The 14,439-nt window shown below is 47.3% G+C and overlaps 1 protein-coding gene across 4 annotated transcripts in view; it reads right to left on the bottom strand.

Moving 5' to 3' along the window:
- The window catches only part of AK7 (adenylate kinase 7), a 66,384-nt gene that overhangs the window by 45,851 nt on the left and 6,094 nt on the right, over positions 1–14,439 (bottom strand). For all 4 annotated transcript variants that reach the window (XM_036279378.1, XM_036279388.1, XM_036279404.1 and 1 more), the window contains exons 3-5: positions 9,482–9,590; positions 3,804–3,898; positions 609–719 (exon numbers count right to left, since the gene is read on the bottom strand). In XM_036279378.1, coding sequence (XP_036135271.1) covers positions 609–719; positions 3,804–3,898; positions 9,482–9,590 — 315 coding nt within the window. The remainder of the gene's footprint in view (positions 1–608; positions 720–3,803; positions 3,899–9,481; positions 9,591–14,439) is intronic.

The following is a 14,439-nucleotide window of genomic DNA, read 5'->3' as shown; positions in this document are numbered from 1 at the left end:
CCACCACTTGACTCTGCTTACCCTCAGTGTCCACATCTGTGAAATGGGGATAATCATGTACATCTACAGTACTGTTGTAAGGGGCAGATCAGACAAGGCCAGGAAGTGCTCAGAATGGTGCTCAGTAAGTTCTACCTATGTAACCTTGAGCAAGTTACTTACTCTGGAAACCTCTGTCTTCGTATTTGTAAGATGAGGTTAATATGTACTTTTTAAAATTGTCAGAAACAAATGAGATCGATTCTGGGAAAAGGGAAAATGTGCCCCCCACCCCATTCCAACTTTGAGTTATTTGCCTCTTCTGGGCTGAGCAACTCTTTTGACCCACGGTCTCCCTGGTAGGTAGAAGCTTGAGTTCTGCTAGGAACCCGATACCAGGCTTTCAATTTAGTGGGCTGGACTGGAACCTGGGTCAGGACAGTGCATCTTGGGGTGAGCCTGAAGCTCAGAAATCTGTGGGTGTAAGGACAGGGAAACCAACACGAGGATGTTTAAGGAATTGAGATGATGGGCATAAAGCATGCGGAACAGTCCTGGCCATGCCCATGGCAAGCTTCTTCAAAAAAAGAACTTTTCTTACCCAAAATGCTCTGCCACTCCAGACTTACATTTTTGCCAAATTTGAGAACCATTTTTTCAGCATTTATGTGGTCCAGGAAATTAGGATGGTGCTTTCTTCTTCGATAGTCTTCTTCAGTAAATGGAACATCAGAATCATCCTATGAAAGAAAAAATTGTGATTTTTTTTTTTTACACCACTCCATTCCCTCAGATTGACCCCATGTGAGAAGAACATACCACATGCAAGCTTTTTAGTTTGTTTCAGGCTTTAAAAACTGGTTTCATCAGTAAGATGAAATATGAGTTTGCCCTGAGAACAGGAATGAAAAGTATTTCCCAACAGTTCACACTCAGTCTCTCCACGACTCGCCCTCCAGCGATGCCTCTGAAACCACTAAATTAAAACCTACTGGAGAATTGCAGGGAGACATGAGTTCTGTGGTACAGAGTGACTTCCCCAAATCCACTCAGATTTTGAGGTGCTGTCTGGAGTAGGAGTTTAAAAGTAGTGTTCAATGAGAAGGCTTTCAATCACATTACGTGGGTCTAAGTGAAATAACCAGCCCAGCGTGCTGGTGTACAAGGCTTATCCAAAATTTTTTTAAATCCTCACCCGAGGCCCTGGCCAGTTTGGCTCAGCAGTTGAAGCGTTGGCCTGCGGACCAGAGAGTCCCGGGTTCAGTTCCTGCTAGGGGCATGTACCAAAAAAAAAAAAATCCTCACCCGAGGATATTTTTCCATTTATCTTCAGATGGAGAGAGAGAGACAGACAGACAGACAGACAGACAGACAGACATTGACTTGTTGTGTCCTGCACAACTCCGACCAGGGCCAGAGACTGAGCTGCAACTGAGGTTCATGCCCTTGACTGGAATTGAACCCGCGACTCTTTGGTCTGTGGGCTGATGCTCCAACCGCTGAGCCAAACTGGCCAGGGAGACACAAAATTAATCAGAGAGGCCGAAGAAACAGGCCCCGAGGCAGCACAATTGTTGGCAGGTTTGAACAGTGGAAAGAAGTCCCCAAGTGACCGGAGCCAAGCGGGGAATGGGCGAGATGAGGCAGGCGATGGCGGGTTATCAGGTCTGTGGACCGTGGGGAACGAAGGCTGGAGATTTATTCTAAGGGTGTTAGAAGGCATTAGAGGGTTTTCAGCAGGACGGTAACCTGGTTTGAATTCTGAACGAGGCCACTTAAGCTGCTCCTTGGAAACTGATTGGGAGGAGGTAACGGCAGGCACCGGTTACAGGGCCGTGTGAGTCGCCCATTGATACAAAGAGAACAAGACGGATTTATGATACACATTTTGGACGATGAACTAACAGAATTCACTGGTGGATGAAAGGGAGTGAGTGAGGTGAGCCACTGAAATGATGGTGATGCCGCTGGGACAAAGTCTGGGAACGAACTCACTTTGGGGGGAAGATCAAGTTAATCCACCTCGATTTTGGATCCATAGTGCACACTCGATGAATCCATGCTACTCGAGTAGTTACCCCTCTTCAATATGCCCAGAGGGTCACGTGTAGGATTGCCAGATAAAACATAGGAGGCCCAGCTAAATTTGAATTTCAGATCAACAAACATGTTTTGGGTGTAAGTAAATCTTAAATATTACACGGGATGTACTAATGCAGTAAATAACTGGTGTGTAGCAGACACCTTACTAGCTACTCTGAGGGAAGAAACCGTAAGAGGAATACAAGGGCCCGCTCCTGGAGGCGACGGCAACGAGGCGAGTGAACTTCGTATGAGAAGAACGCCAAAGCCGGTCCCTGCCCGCAAGGACTGCTTGGTCTACCGAGGGAGAGACAAGCCAACAACCGTCGTTTGAGAAGTGTGATAAAGCCCTAAGTGTTTCCTTGTTGTAAGTCACGTATCCCCTTGATTCTGACGCCGTTTTAACATCTCTGCAATTAAACGTCTCAACATCAGTGGCTTATTACAATTGCAGCCAGCGAGGAAGCATGGACGCTGTCCCGGCTGGTGCCGGGGTGACCTTGAGAATGACCATTCAGATCGTCATCCCTTCCAATTCAGTCGATTCAGTTCGGTCCTACACATCACGCTCTAGTGGCCTTTTATTTTATTTATCCTCACCAGAGGATATTTTTGCATTTATCTTCAGATAGAACAGGAGGGAGGGGGGGGGGAGAGAGAGAGAGAGAAACATCGATGTGAAAGGGACACATCGAGTGGATGCCACCCGTACAACCCCAAGTACAACCCCAACCGGGGCCGGGGATAAACTACAACTGAGGTACATGCTCTTAGTGGGAACTGAACCCAGGTCTCTCTGTTCCGCAGGCCGATGCTCTAACCGCTGAGCAAAACTGGCCAGGGCTCTAGTTGCTTTTTAAAACATCGCTGAAAGCCCTGGCCGGTTTGGCTCAGCAGTTAAGAGTGTTGGCCTGTGGTCCGGAGAGATCTGGGTTCGGTTCCCATTAAGGGCATGTACCTCGGTTGGTTTGTCCCCGGCCCTGGTTGGGTCATGCAGGTGGCAGCCACTCGATGTGTCCCTTTCACGTCGATGTTTCTCTCTCTTTCTCTCTTCCTCTCTCTCCCTCCCACTCTATCTGAGCAAAAAATGGAAACATGTCCTTTGGTGAGGATAAAACGTCTATGAAAAGCTGGGCTGTGACTCAGCACCGAAGTCAGAGGCAGTTGCTGGGCACACAGGAGCAGGGTGGCAGAGGAAAGTCTGACGCTGGTGAAGAAAACCAACGGCTAGAAGGATGACGCGATCCCCCATCTTCTTGCAGAGTAACATCCAGGAAAGGGAAGGACCCAAAGCTACAGGCCTGACTCAGGTTGGATACCAAGTTGTGTGGAGACAGAATGCAGGTGTGACTCAGAGAAGTTGAATTCTGGGTAGGAAGACGTTTGGGGGATACCATACCCTCAGTATTTTGCTTCTACTTTCCTTTTAATGTATGCACGAGAATATAGATGACCAAACATATAGGGCTGGATAAGGCTAACAGAAAGCTCTTTCAAGACATTTAAAATAAAAAGTATGTGATGAGCAAGCACTGTTAGAGTGTCACAGGCAGCGTGCGAAGCAATGGGGCCCTTAGGACCAGCTCAGGGTCAGTGAACCCGGTTGAGTGCTTCTTACGAGACGGGGCTCAGGGGTGTAAGAGTAAACGCAGGAGTCACTGTAGAAGGTTCTCTCCGCACACAGATTACAAGGTATTGAGGGTGAAATGTTGCCCCAAGGACAAGCCAGGGGCACTACTTACAGGGTCCAGGGGTTTGGATCTCGCCCAGGTCATCACCGTGGACACTAAAATAAACACCTTGCGCTTCTCGAAATGGTTGACTTCCTCGTTCAGTGCTGTGGGCCAGAAAGCAAGTGGTTACTCGGATCCACGCGGAACGCGCTGTCGAAACCATGTGCCCTGCCGGGGGGCTCGAAGTTCCTCCTTTGCCCGGGAGCAGCTCCATGGCACGGTGGTGCCCCTCCGATGCTTCGAGTCACCCCCATCACTCTGTCCGCCCTCCTGCAGCCGCCTGGCCTCCCTGAGCTCCCTCCCTGCTTCCGGCCTGCAGCTGTGTGTGCCTTCACCTGTCCTGAGGGCCGCGGTGGTCACGATCATGGGGGCACATGGATGGGCCCTGTTCATGGGCTTGACTGAACTCCCACCATCATGAGACAGGTACCACTCCGATCTCTGTTTACCAGCAGGGGAACAGAGGTACAGTTTGCCCAGAATCACGGAAGGAAGTGTTGGGGCAGAGGGCCTAGTCCGGGCAGCCTGGTGGCAAGCCCTGTGCTGTCCCCACCATGCTGTAGGGCCAGCTGCATGGGAGCGGGGCAGGCGGCCAGCAAGGTTGGGGATGGGGGCCCGGGGCACCCCAAAGCACAAGGTAAGACCCTCTTGGGAACTCACATAAAGCAGGCCCATGTAGCCTGAGCCCTTGCGGAGGGAAGTAATTTGGGGGGTGCCCCCCTCTCACTCTCCTGGGTGGGGGAGGGCGGCCCAGGCCCTGGGGGCTGTGGGCCCTGTGTGGGGGCCTTGGTAAGGTGGGGCTGCTGGGTTAGGAACAACACGCGGCACTGGAATTCAGGACAGTGGTGGATGGAAGGGTGCGCATGCGATTTCCACAGGGTTTGTCACTTTCCGGGAGGGCTCGCCACACAGCTGAGCGCTGGCTCTCCTGGAGTCCTCCTCGCGACACTCCTGAAAGGGTCAGTGATGTTTTCAAGGGTGAAGGTAAACGTTTGCAAAAGGCGGAAACTGTGGAAATTGTGTTGCTAGCACGACCTTTGCTCAGCCTTCTGTTGAGTGCGGGTAAGGACTATCTGGATTGTCTCCAAGGCAATGGATCAGCCAGCAGATGCCGGACGAGATGCCAGACCGGCCCTACTGCAAGGTGGACAACGGGCCAGGCAGAGTCATCAGCAGGAACTGCCGGAAGCCAGAAGTAGAGCATATCACCTACACCCCAACTGCTGACCCCTTCTTGGCTCGGCCCGCCGGCCCCCAGGCATGTGCAATAAAATCGTTTTGCTCTACATCGGCCTTATGTTGTGGGCATGACCTCCCGCCGGCTCTGACCTTTTATCGCCACTAAAATATCTTTCGTGACATATAAAATTCCAGAAAAAAAAAATCTAAAGTGAGGGCTGAGTAACTGGCCAGAGGCTCTAAGTGACACCGGCGGTCATGGTATATTTGAGTCTCATGAGCCAATCCCTTCAACACCAAGCAGGACAATGAAACGCCGCTGTCCTGGATCTAATGAGCGCGTGGTTCCCACCGAGAGGAGAAAGCGTCCCTGCGCTGAGTCTCAGAGCACGATGCCCACGCGAATCCCACCTCCAACGTTAATTTTAGCCTCTATCTTTATTCTCTTAGCAAAGGGGGCCTCTTCCGTCGAGCTCGGCTGCTTGCCCTCTCTGCCCGGTGCTGTTTCCGACTGGCCTACTTTGTGAACACTGGCACACTTAGAGGTCCTCTAACTGGGTTATCTTCTTTATTTATCATTTTAATGGGTCAAAAGGATCTGCCTGTTCACTTGCGAAGGAGCACGTTTTACCCACATACACAAATGTTTTCTCTCGTTTCCAGTACTTTCTTCCTTTCTCCTATGTCATTTACCTTCCTTTGATAGCGCCTAGAAGGCAAGGTAGGAGAGTCCTTTTATATTCAAACATTAAACTAATTTAATACAACATATTAAGAAGTAATACATATCCATTGCAAAACCGGGACCAAACAAAACCCCCACATCTAAGAATGTGCTTCAGATCAAATGACAAAGCCCTCACTCCCCCCCCACCCCCACCCCACCCTTGCCCCTGCCCCATTCTCCATAGCTCCCTCTACCCCACGCCCCCCAGGTGACCCTGAAGACAGACCAAGGGCCTCAGACTACACTTTCTTGCAGACTCAATCACTCTGTATCTCAAAACATGGGCTAATGCAGTTAAAACCTTTCCGCCCAATAGAGAGGTAACATTTTAATCAGCTAAAGCTCTTCACTAGAAAGAAGAAGCAGGCAGTAAACATACTCCACATTTTAAAGCTCATGAAAGGAAATGCAGTTATCAGAGTTCCAGAACCAACTGCATTCTCTCGAGGGGCACTGGGTGCGGAGTCCTGTAAGGGCTGAAAGTCATTGTCCAAGCAGGAAGTCAGTGCTAATGTCTGAAATCACAACCAAAGGACATCAGTGCAGGTATTTCTTATGTGTTAAAGGGAACAAGTGGGTTAAATGAGGTTTTTTTGGGGGGAGCAGGGATGGGATGGAAAGAAAATGCAGGGAATTGTTGATTTTTATTCTACTGTGCTTTTAAATTTTCTTTTTTTTTCTTTTTAAAAAAGTATTGATTGATTTGGGGCGGGGGGAGCGGAAGCCCTGGCCAGTTATGCTCAGTACTTAGAGCATCAGCCCACAGACTGAAGGGTCTCGGGTTCGATTCCTGGTCAAGGGCACATACCTGCATTACAAGTTCGATCCCCAGCCCTGGTGGGGGTCAAGTGGGAGGCAGCCAGTCTATGTGTTTCTCTCTCATCGATATTTCTCTCTCTATCTCTCTCCCTTCACTCTGTCCAAAAATCAATGGAAAAAGATCCTCAGGTGAGGATTAGCCAAAAGTTAAAAATTAAATTAAATTAAATTAAAAGCATTGAAAAGAAGAAGAAGAAAGGGAAAGAGAGAAACATCGATTTGTTCCACCCACTTACATACTCACTGGTTGATCCTTGTAGGTACCCTGACCCAGGATCGAACCTGCAACCCAGGAGTATCAGGCAACACTTCTACCAACTGAGCTCCCAGGCCAGGACTGTGCTTTTTAATGTTCAAAATGTGTCCAGGTTTTATTTCAGAAAAAAAAATTTTTTTCAAAGAAAATTGCAAGTATATATTACATAGAAAAATCAGTTTCCAAAGCCTGGCACAACATAAAACTCAATAAACATTATCTCCGATTATTATTTTAGGCAGAAGAGTTATTTCAGAAAGTACAGCTATCCATCATCTGTGAACACTTGCCAAGGGACAAACTGCACAAAGCAGAGCTTTTACGAAAGCTCTGTTCCAAAAGACAACACAACGTTCACAGTTTTGACTTATATCTTATTGAATGAAATTTAGGCCCAACATTATAAACGGGGAATCAGTCATTCCGAGCCCCCGGGGAACCCCATACACCCACGAACAGTACTTCATCATGGTTTCCCCGCACAGGTGCCGTCGTTCCTGAGCCTTGCTTCCATTTCTTTCATTTAAGCCCGAGTATGGCTTTGCCGTTGATATCACTCAGGGGTTGGCAAAAGTATTGCCTGCTTTTAAAATGACTTTTTATTGGAACCAGATCATTCATTTACCTGTCATCTGGACTGCGTTCTGGCTACAGTGGCCGAGTAGTTGGCCCAAAAAGCCAAAAATATTTACTATCTGGCCCTTCACGGAGAAAGTTTGCCGACCTCTGATCTAAACTCCCCACAGCAAAGATAAATGCAGTGAGAAAAGTATTGCAAAGTAAGGTGTTCTGTGTCTTTTTGGCTGCCCTAGTCTAGAGCAATGATTCAAATAAGCTGACCTGCTTTCTTCTTTGCTCCTGACTTAATGAGGAGATAAATTACAAATCACCGAATTGCAAAACATCGCCATGTCCTCTTAGACTTGAGGTCCTTAGGGTTCATCAGGTTTTTTAAAGCATTTTAACATTTCAGGTGTTCCCCACAGCCCTCCCTGACTCTTGCTATCAGGGAGCATTTGTTGGATGGAATCGAATCCTCACAGTTAGAAAGAATTCCTCCCCTCTTAAAGTCACCTCCACCCTGTGACCTTTCCTGTGAACATGCCATTCTCTGTTCTGTGCTGAGTTTCTTGTGTGCACCTAAGCTCCTTGAAGGCCTCTCAGTGCCTGGATGGTGGAATCTTTTACTTATTTGTCTTTGTATCTGTGTGCCCAGTACAGTCAACCACCTCCTTAAGCGGTGCCTGCAGAATGAGGAAAGGTCAAATGTTGGAAGTTAATGTTCTACTTCTTTTAATGATTAAGAATATTCTATCCTTGTTGGTGAGGGTGTGGAGAAAAGGGGACTCTAGTACACTGCTGGTGGGAATGCAGACTGGTGCAGCCACTGTGGAAAACACTATAGTGTTACCTCAAAAAATTAAAAATTGAATTGCTATTTGACCCAGTGATCGCACTTCTAGGAATATACCCTAAGAAGCCTGAAACGCCAATCAGAAAGAATATATGTACCCCCATGTTCATAGTAGCACTATTTATAATAGCTAAGATCTGGAAACAGCCCAAGTGTCCATCAGTAGACGAATGGATAAAAAAGCTGTGGTACAGGTACATAATGGAGTACTGTGCAGCTGTAAGAAAGAAAGATCTCTTATCTTTTGAGATGACACGGAGGGACCTGGAGAGTATTACCCTAAGTGAAACAAGCCAAGCAGAGAAAGACAAATATCACATGATCTCACTTATTTGTGGAATATAATGAACATAACAGTCTGAGGAACAGGGTAGACCCAGAGACGTGGAAGTAGGGTACAGACTGACAACCCTCAGAAGAGGGAGTGGGAGGAGGGAAGAGATAAACCACAGAACTTATATGCATGTATGCACAACCAATGGACATGGACAACAAAGATGGGGACGGGGTGGAGGGGATGGGGAGGAGGGTGTCAATGGGGAAAAAAAGGAGCAACATTGTAACAAAAATAAATTAATAAAAAAAAAGAATATTCTATCATTTGAAATAGAATATTTTGTTAGAATGATTAAACAAGGAGGCTCATTGTACTGAGGTGGTTCTGATACCTTCGCAGTCTACACCAGCAACCAAAACCTAAGCCAGTGAATGCCTCAAGGTGAAGAAGTCAAGCCCTGGCCAGGTAGCTCGGTTGGTTAGAGCATTGTCCTGATACGCCAAGGTTGCAGCTTGATCCCCGGTCAGGGCACATACAAAAATCAACCAATAAATGTATAAATAAGTGGAACAACAAATTGATCTTCTCTCTCTCTAAAAAAAAAAAAAAAAAAAATCAATAAAAAAACCCCCAAAATGTAAGGACAACCAATCACAGCCAATTCGGGTCTTCCAAATAAGGCAAATACTTAAGCTATAGCCAATCAAATCATTTCTTTGCTTTGCTTCCTGCTTTTCTCTGTAAAAGCCTTTCCCCTAGCTCCTATTGATGGAGTACTCCTAACCACTTCTAATTTGGTGTTACCTGATTTGAATAGATTTTTGCTCAAATAAACTCTTAAAAGTTTTAATATAGCTCCGTTTAACACTACTCACAGGCATGTCCATTAGCCTGACTTCATTTCATGTTTTGGGTAAGTCTCATCATTTCTCCTAATGGTCCTAATTTGATGAGTGTTCTTAGGTCAAGTACACAGAAGGGGTGTCCCCGAAGATAAAAGGGTCACCGCACTGACCAGAGACTGCCCAGAGGGCTTCCTCCACTTGCTTCGGGTTGTCCGTGATGTTGTAAATAGTAACGTCACACTCCAGCAGGCGTATGAGGAGTTCTTCTCGAGAGATGTCCTGAAAAGAGAATCGATGGTTGTTTGTTCAAGAAGCTAACAAAGTATCCTTAATGTTTAGACAGATGACAATTTCCACATTTGACAATGCTGCATGGAAGAGTCCACGGAAAACATTTGCAGAAGGATTTCTATTTAAATTTAAATCCTAGCTCTCTCCTGTGTGTAGTTTTCAAATAACAAAAAAGTTAGTAGATGGAAACAGATGATTTAAAAAATTGCATAATGATCATGGGTATGCTGTTTACATCCCAATTCAGAAGGGAAGAATTAGAACACGCCGGACAAAATTGTGGGAGGCATTTAAAACCCACTCAAACTCTGTGCAAGATTATTTGAGCAATTATATATCTTGAGTCACTCAGAAGTGCTGATGAGTGATTTATGGGGATTGTTTCGAGATCCTTGAGATGGAACCAATCTGTTCTCTTTCTAGATGTAAACTATCTGATTACAGTTGACTGTTGGGAATACTTTTAAAATACAGAAACTTTTCATAGTTAAAAATACAAAGTTCTTACATTAGACAAAAGTAACTGTGGTGATCATTGTGTCTGCACTAGTGATTCCTCGCCGGGTGGACGCCAGCACATTTCCCAGTAGCACCGTGTCGCGGGTGGGTATTGAGATGACCACCCAAGGACCGCTGTGCATTTCCAAACCAGATATTCCCCATGGTTCCTTGACCAGTTGCGTGAAAACGGGACCTTGCAGATCAAACTTGGTCTCTTACACAGCCGGTTGGAGAACCAAAGAAAAGTGGATGCCTTTTCTAATCCTAGACTACAGACTACCTTGGTGAGGTCAATGTGTCTGTGTCAAGGTCAAGAGCAAGGATTGCTAATTTCTCCATCTTGTTCCTGACGCTCTTTTGTATCTGGCTGCTGTAACTGAGGATCACAAACCGAGGGGCTTGAACAGCACAAATGTATGTCTCACAGTTCTGGAGCCTGCGAGTCCAAGATCCAGGTGTCGGCGGGGTCGGTTCCTACGGAGGCTGAGGACATTCTGCTCCATGCCTCCCCCTGATTTCGGGGAATTCCTGGGCACCATTCGGTGTTCCTTGGCTTGTTGACACATACCCAGCTCCCTGCCTTCATCTTCACATGATCTTCTCCCTGGGTGATATCTGGCGCCAAATTTCCCCTTTTAATGAGGGAACCAGTCATATTGGATGAGGGGCCTACTCTAATGACCCCCTTTTAACTTGATTTCCTCTGTAAAGACTGTATCTCCAAAAAAGGTCACATTCAGCGCTGGTAGGGGTTAGGACTTCAACATATCTATTCTTAGGGGGAGGGGATGCAATTCAACCCATAGTACCACCCATGCAATGTCTTTTCCAGACTAAATATGCACAGGGAAGCGACTCGGAGAATGCTGATCCAAACATTGGTTTTTTTCACTTTGTTGAAGGCATGACACTGAGAGAGGACACCTGGGATCAAACTAGATTGAGGAATGACACGTGAAAGAAAGGAAGAAAGAACACAGGAGAAATTGAAGATGTGTTCCAGATGCGGTTTGAGAGAAACGAGATAAAGCATCTGTGATTTCAGCCTGAAAAAGCACGTGAGAGGGGTACAAACAGAAACACACGTGCTTGTCAAGTCACAGCCCGATGGGGTTGGGAGTAAACAGACACGCTGTCAAGAGAACAGTTGTCCTCACCAGATGTTGTGTGACCATGTTCATGCATTCACTTGTTCCCCCAACAAACATTTGAGGGCCCTGTTTTTGACCCCAAGGACAGAGGCAAAAACGGGCAACATAAGGTTGCTGACACTAAGGAGCAGTGTGTGTATGTGTGTGTGTGTTGTTGTTGTTTAATAAATAATTATAGTCCAGTGAAGAGAAGGACACAACTAAGCACATTTGAAGCCTTTGTTCAGATTAGAAAAAGGCAACCTACTCTTGGGGGGAAAATGGTAAGAAGGCACCCACTCTGGGGCAGGCTGTAGCCAGCAAGACAGGTTGCGTAGCTGGGCACCCTGGGGCAGTGTGCAGCCTCCACTGTGGAAAGCACTATCATCGAGGTACGACTGAGAGTCGATGGACCTGGAGGAACACGTAATTATGGCTCATAGCAGGTGACATTTGAGCGTGGGTTGAAAGAGTAAGGCGAGCTCACTCAGCAGCGCCTTGGATGCTCAGGGAATAGTAGCTGGTTTGCTGAACCAGCAGGGGCACCTTTCACAGCCCGGACCAGCCTAATGCTTTCCGTCCTCCACTCTCCCCCTCACACCACCCCTGCCTCTTCCCCTCGGCTCTGCTACACTGATGCTTCCTATTTCGAAGCACACCATACACTGTGCCCCATTGTGTGGCATTTCCTTGCTCCCCTGTCAGCCGGCAAGCTCAACCCAGTCCTAGCGTCCCAGCCTCGGTCTCAACTTCTCTGGTAGACCCCAGTCTCCCAAAGGAGGGCCACCTTCAGGTCTCCTGCTGCTGGAGGCTCCCGGATCTCCAGATCCCAGGAGCTGAGGGGGACTCGATCTGTGTGGGTGGAGTTCGAAGCTCCGTTTGCCTGGTTCTGTCGATAAGAGAACTCAGCAACTGCCCTTTGCAGAGTGCTCCGGCTGCTGCTGCGTGTGCGCCTCTGTCATCACGTCCACGGTGCTGCTGTGGAACTCACAGTCTGTGTCACGGAGTCCCTGTTAGGCCGTGAGCGCTGTGTTCATCTGTGGATCATTAGGAAGCTCCATACATGTGCATGGATTCAGATGTGGGTGCAAATGGTGAGAGATGACGGGGCTCTGATCTAAGGCTGAAGGCCTGTGGAAAGGAGAGCTGGCAAAGAGATGGGCTTGAGGACTCCATGACCAAGAAGGTCTTGGAGGCAGGAGGAGCCAAGAGCCCACAGGGATTCAGCTCTGGTGGGGGCACGCGCGTGATAAATGGTACACAGGTTGCTGTTAGTTGTCTACAAACATCCATTTCCTCTTTCTCTTTTCCAGCAGGACCCCAATTTTGTTCATATATGCCCCTTCTCAGCCTGTGGACACTAGCTTCATCCTCTAGCTTAAGGGATGGGCCTTGTTGATCTCAGGGTAGGTGACGGGTTCAGGAATGGACATGCACCTCGATTCAAGACAGTGAAATTAAAGGAGATGCTTGTGGAGGGCTGCTGGGATGTTCCTCCTCCTTTCTCCGAGACCTTCTGGAAGTTCTCTTCATCAGGTGTTGCTGTGTATGAATTAAGGCTCTGGACTGTTGAACCCTTGCCGATAGCCCGAGCATGAAGTCATTCTAGAGGAAGGCAGAGCCCAGAAAGGGGAAGAAAAAGAGCTGTAGCCCCTGGATCATGCCAGCCCTGAAGCTGGTTCTTTCTTGAGACCACCAGCCACACAAGCTGATGAATTTTCTTACTTATTAGGCTGGTTTGCATTGCCCCTTTCCCCATTACCTGCAGTCCCAAACAGCCCAAACTGATATAGACAGCAAAGTCCTTAATAAAAATTAGGAGTACAAAGAACAGAGTGGATTTGTAGGGGAGCATAACATGTTTAATTTGGGGTAGATTGATTCAGAAGTGCCTGCAGGAGATCCAGGGGAGTGAGCTAGGAGGCCGTTGGATTTGTGGGTCAGCAGGACGGGAGGCACTGGCTTGTATGGGGCAGCTGCAGCCATAGGACTGTGTAAGGTTTAGGAAGGACGCCGTTTATGAGAAAGGAGGGAGCTCTGGGCAGAGCTGCATTAAAGGTGGGAAAGGATCCAGTGAAGGAACAAGTAAGAGCACTCAGATGCTTAAGGGGGGTCAGGGTTAAGGGCTGCAGAAGGAGGAAGGAGATTTTCTCCTGGGAAACCAGCTACAATAGGCCCGTGGGACCTAGGGGCTCACAGTGATGCTGGCCAGGGCAATTCCTACAAAGTGGTGGGGACAGAGCCTGCTGGCACTGGACAGACAGGGACTCGGGAGTGCCAGAGTGAGGCCTGTGGATGTGGCCGGGCCCTCTCTGAAGTTCAGTGGTGGCAGCGGCAGGGGCGGAGAAAGAGGCAGGTAGACACAAAGGAGGACACATTAAGTGTTTCTTACAGCGGGAAAGACTTGAGCATATGTATAGGTGGAAAGAGACAAGCCAGTGGTGAGCGAAGACCCAGCAAAGTGTGAAAGGGTGAGCGGGGAAGACAGTTCCCAAAGACGGTAGGGGGAGACTCACTCATTCCACAAATATTTATTTATTTATTTATTTATTTATTTATTTATTTCATTGATTTTTTTTTTAAACTTATCTTTATTGTTGAATGTATTACAGATGTTCCTCCTTTTCCCCCTATTGACCCCCTCCTCCCATTCCCACCCCCCTCCTGCCTTTCCCCACACTGTTGTCTGTGTCCATTGGTTATGTGTATATGCATATATGCGTATGTATCTTTGGCTTATCTCCTCTCACCCCTGCCTCCCCTTCCCTTTGAGGTTTGTCAGTCTAACAACCAATTTGTACTTCTTAATCCCTTCACCCATTCCCCCAACCCCACTCCCATCTGGCAACCAACAAAATGTTCTCTGCATCTATGAGAATGTTTCTGTTCTGCTTGTTCATTTTATTTGTAGATTCCATTGTCGATAGATATGTATTCATTGCCATTTTGTTTGTTCACATTTTTTATCTTTTTCTTCAAAAAGACCCTTCATCATTTCATATAATAACGGTTTGGTGGTGATGAACTCCTTTAACTTTTTCTTGTCTGGGAAACTCTTTATAGGCCATCGATTCTAAATGACAGCTTTGCAGGATAGAGTAATCTTGGTTGTAGGTTCTTGCTTTTCACCACTCTGAATATTTCTTGCCACTCCCTTCTGGCCTGCGAAGTTTCTTTCGAGAAATCAGCTGACAGTCTTATGGGAA

This window comes from Molossus molossus, unplaced genomic scaffold (assembly GCF_014108415.1).
Source record: "Molossus molossus isolate mMolMol1 unplaced genomic scaffold, mMolMol1.p scaffold_m16_p_1, whole genome shotgun sequence".
Classification (NCBI taxonomy): Eukaryota; Metazoa; Chordata; class Mammalia; order Chiroptera; family Molossidae; genus Molossus; species Molossus molossus.
This window is presented reverse-complemented; position numbering and strand designations above follow the sequence as displayed.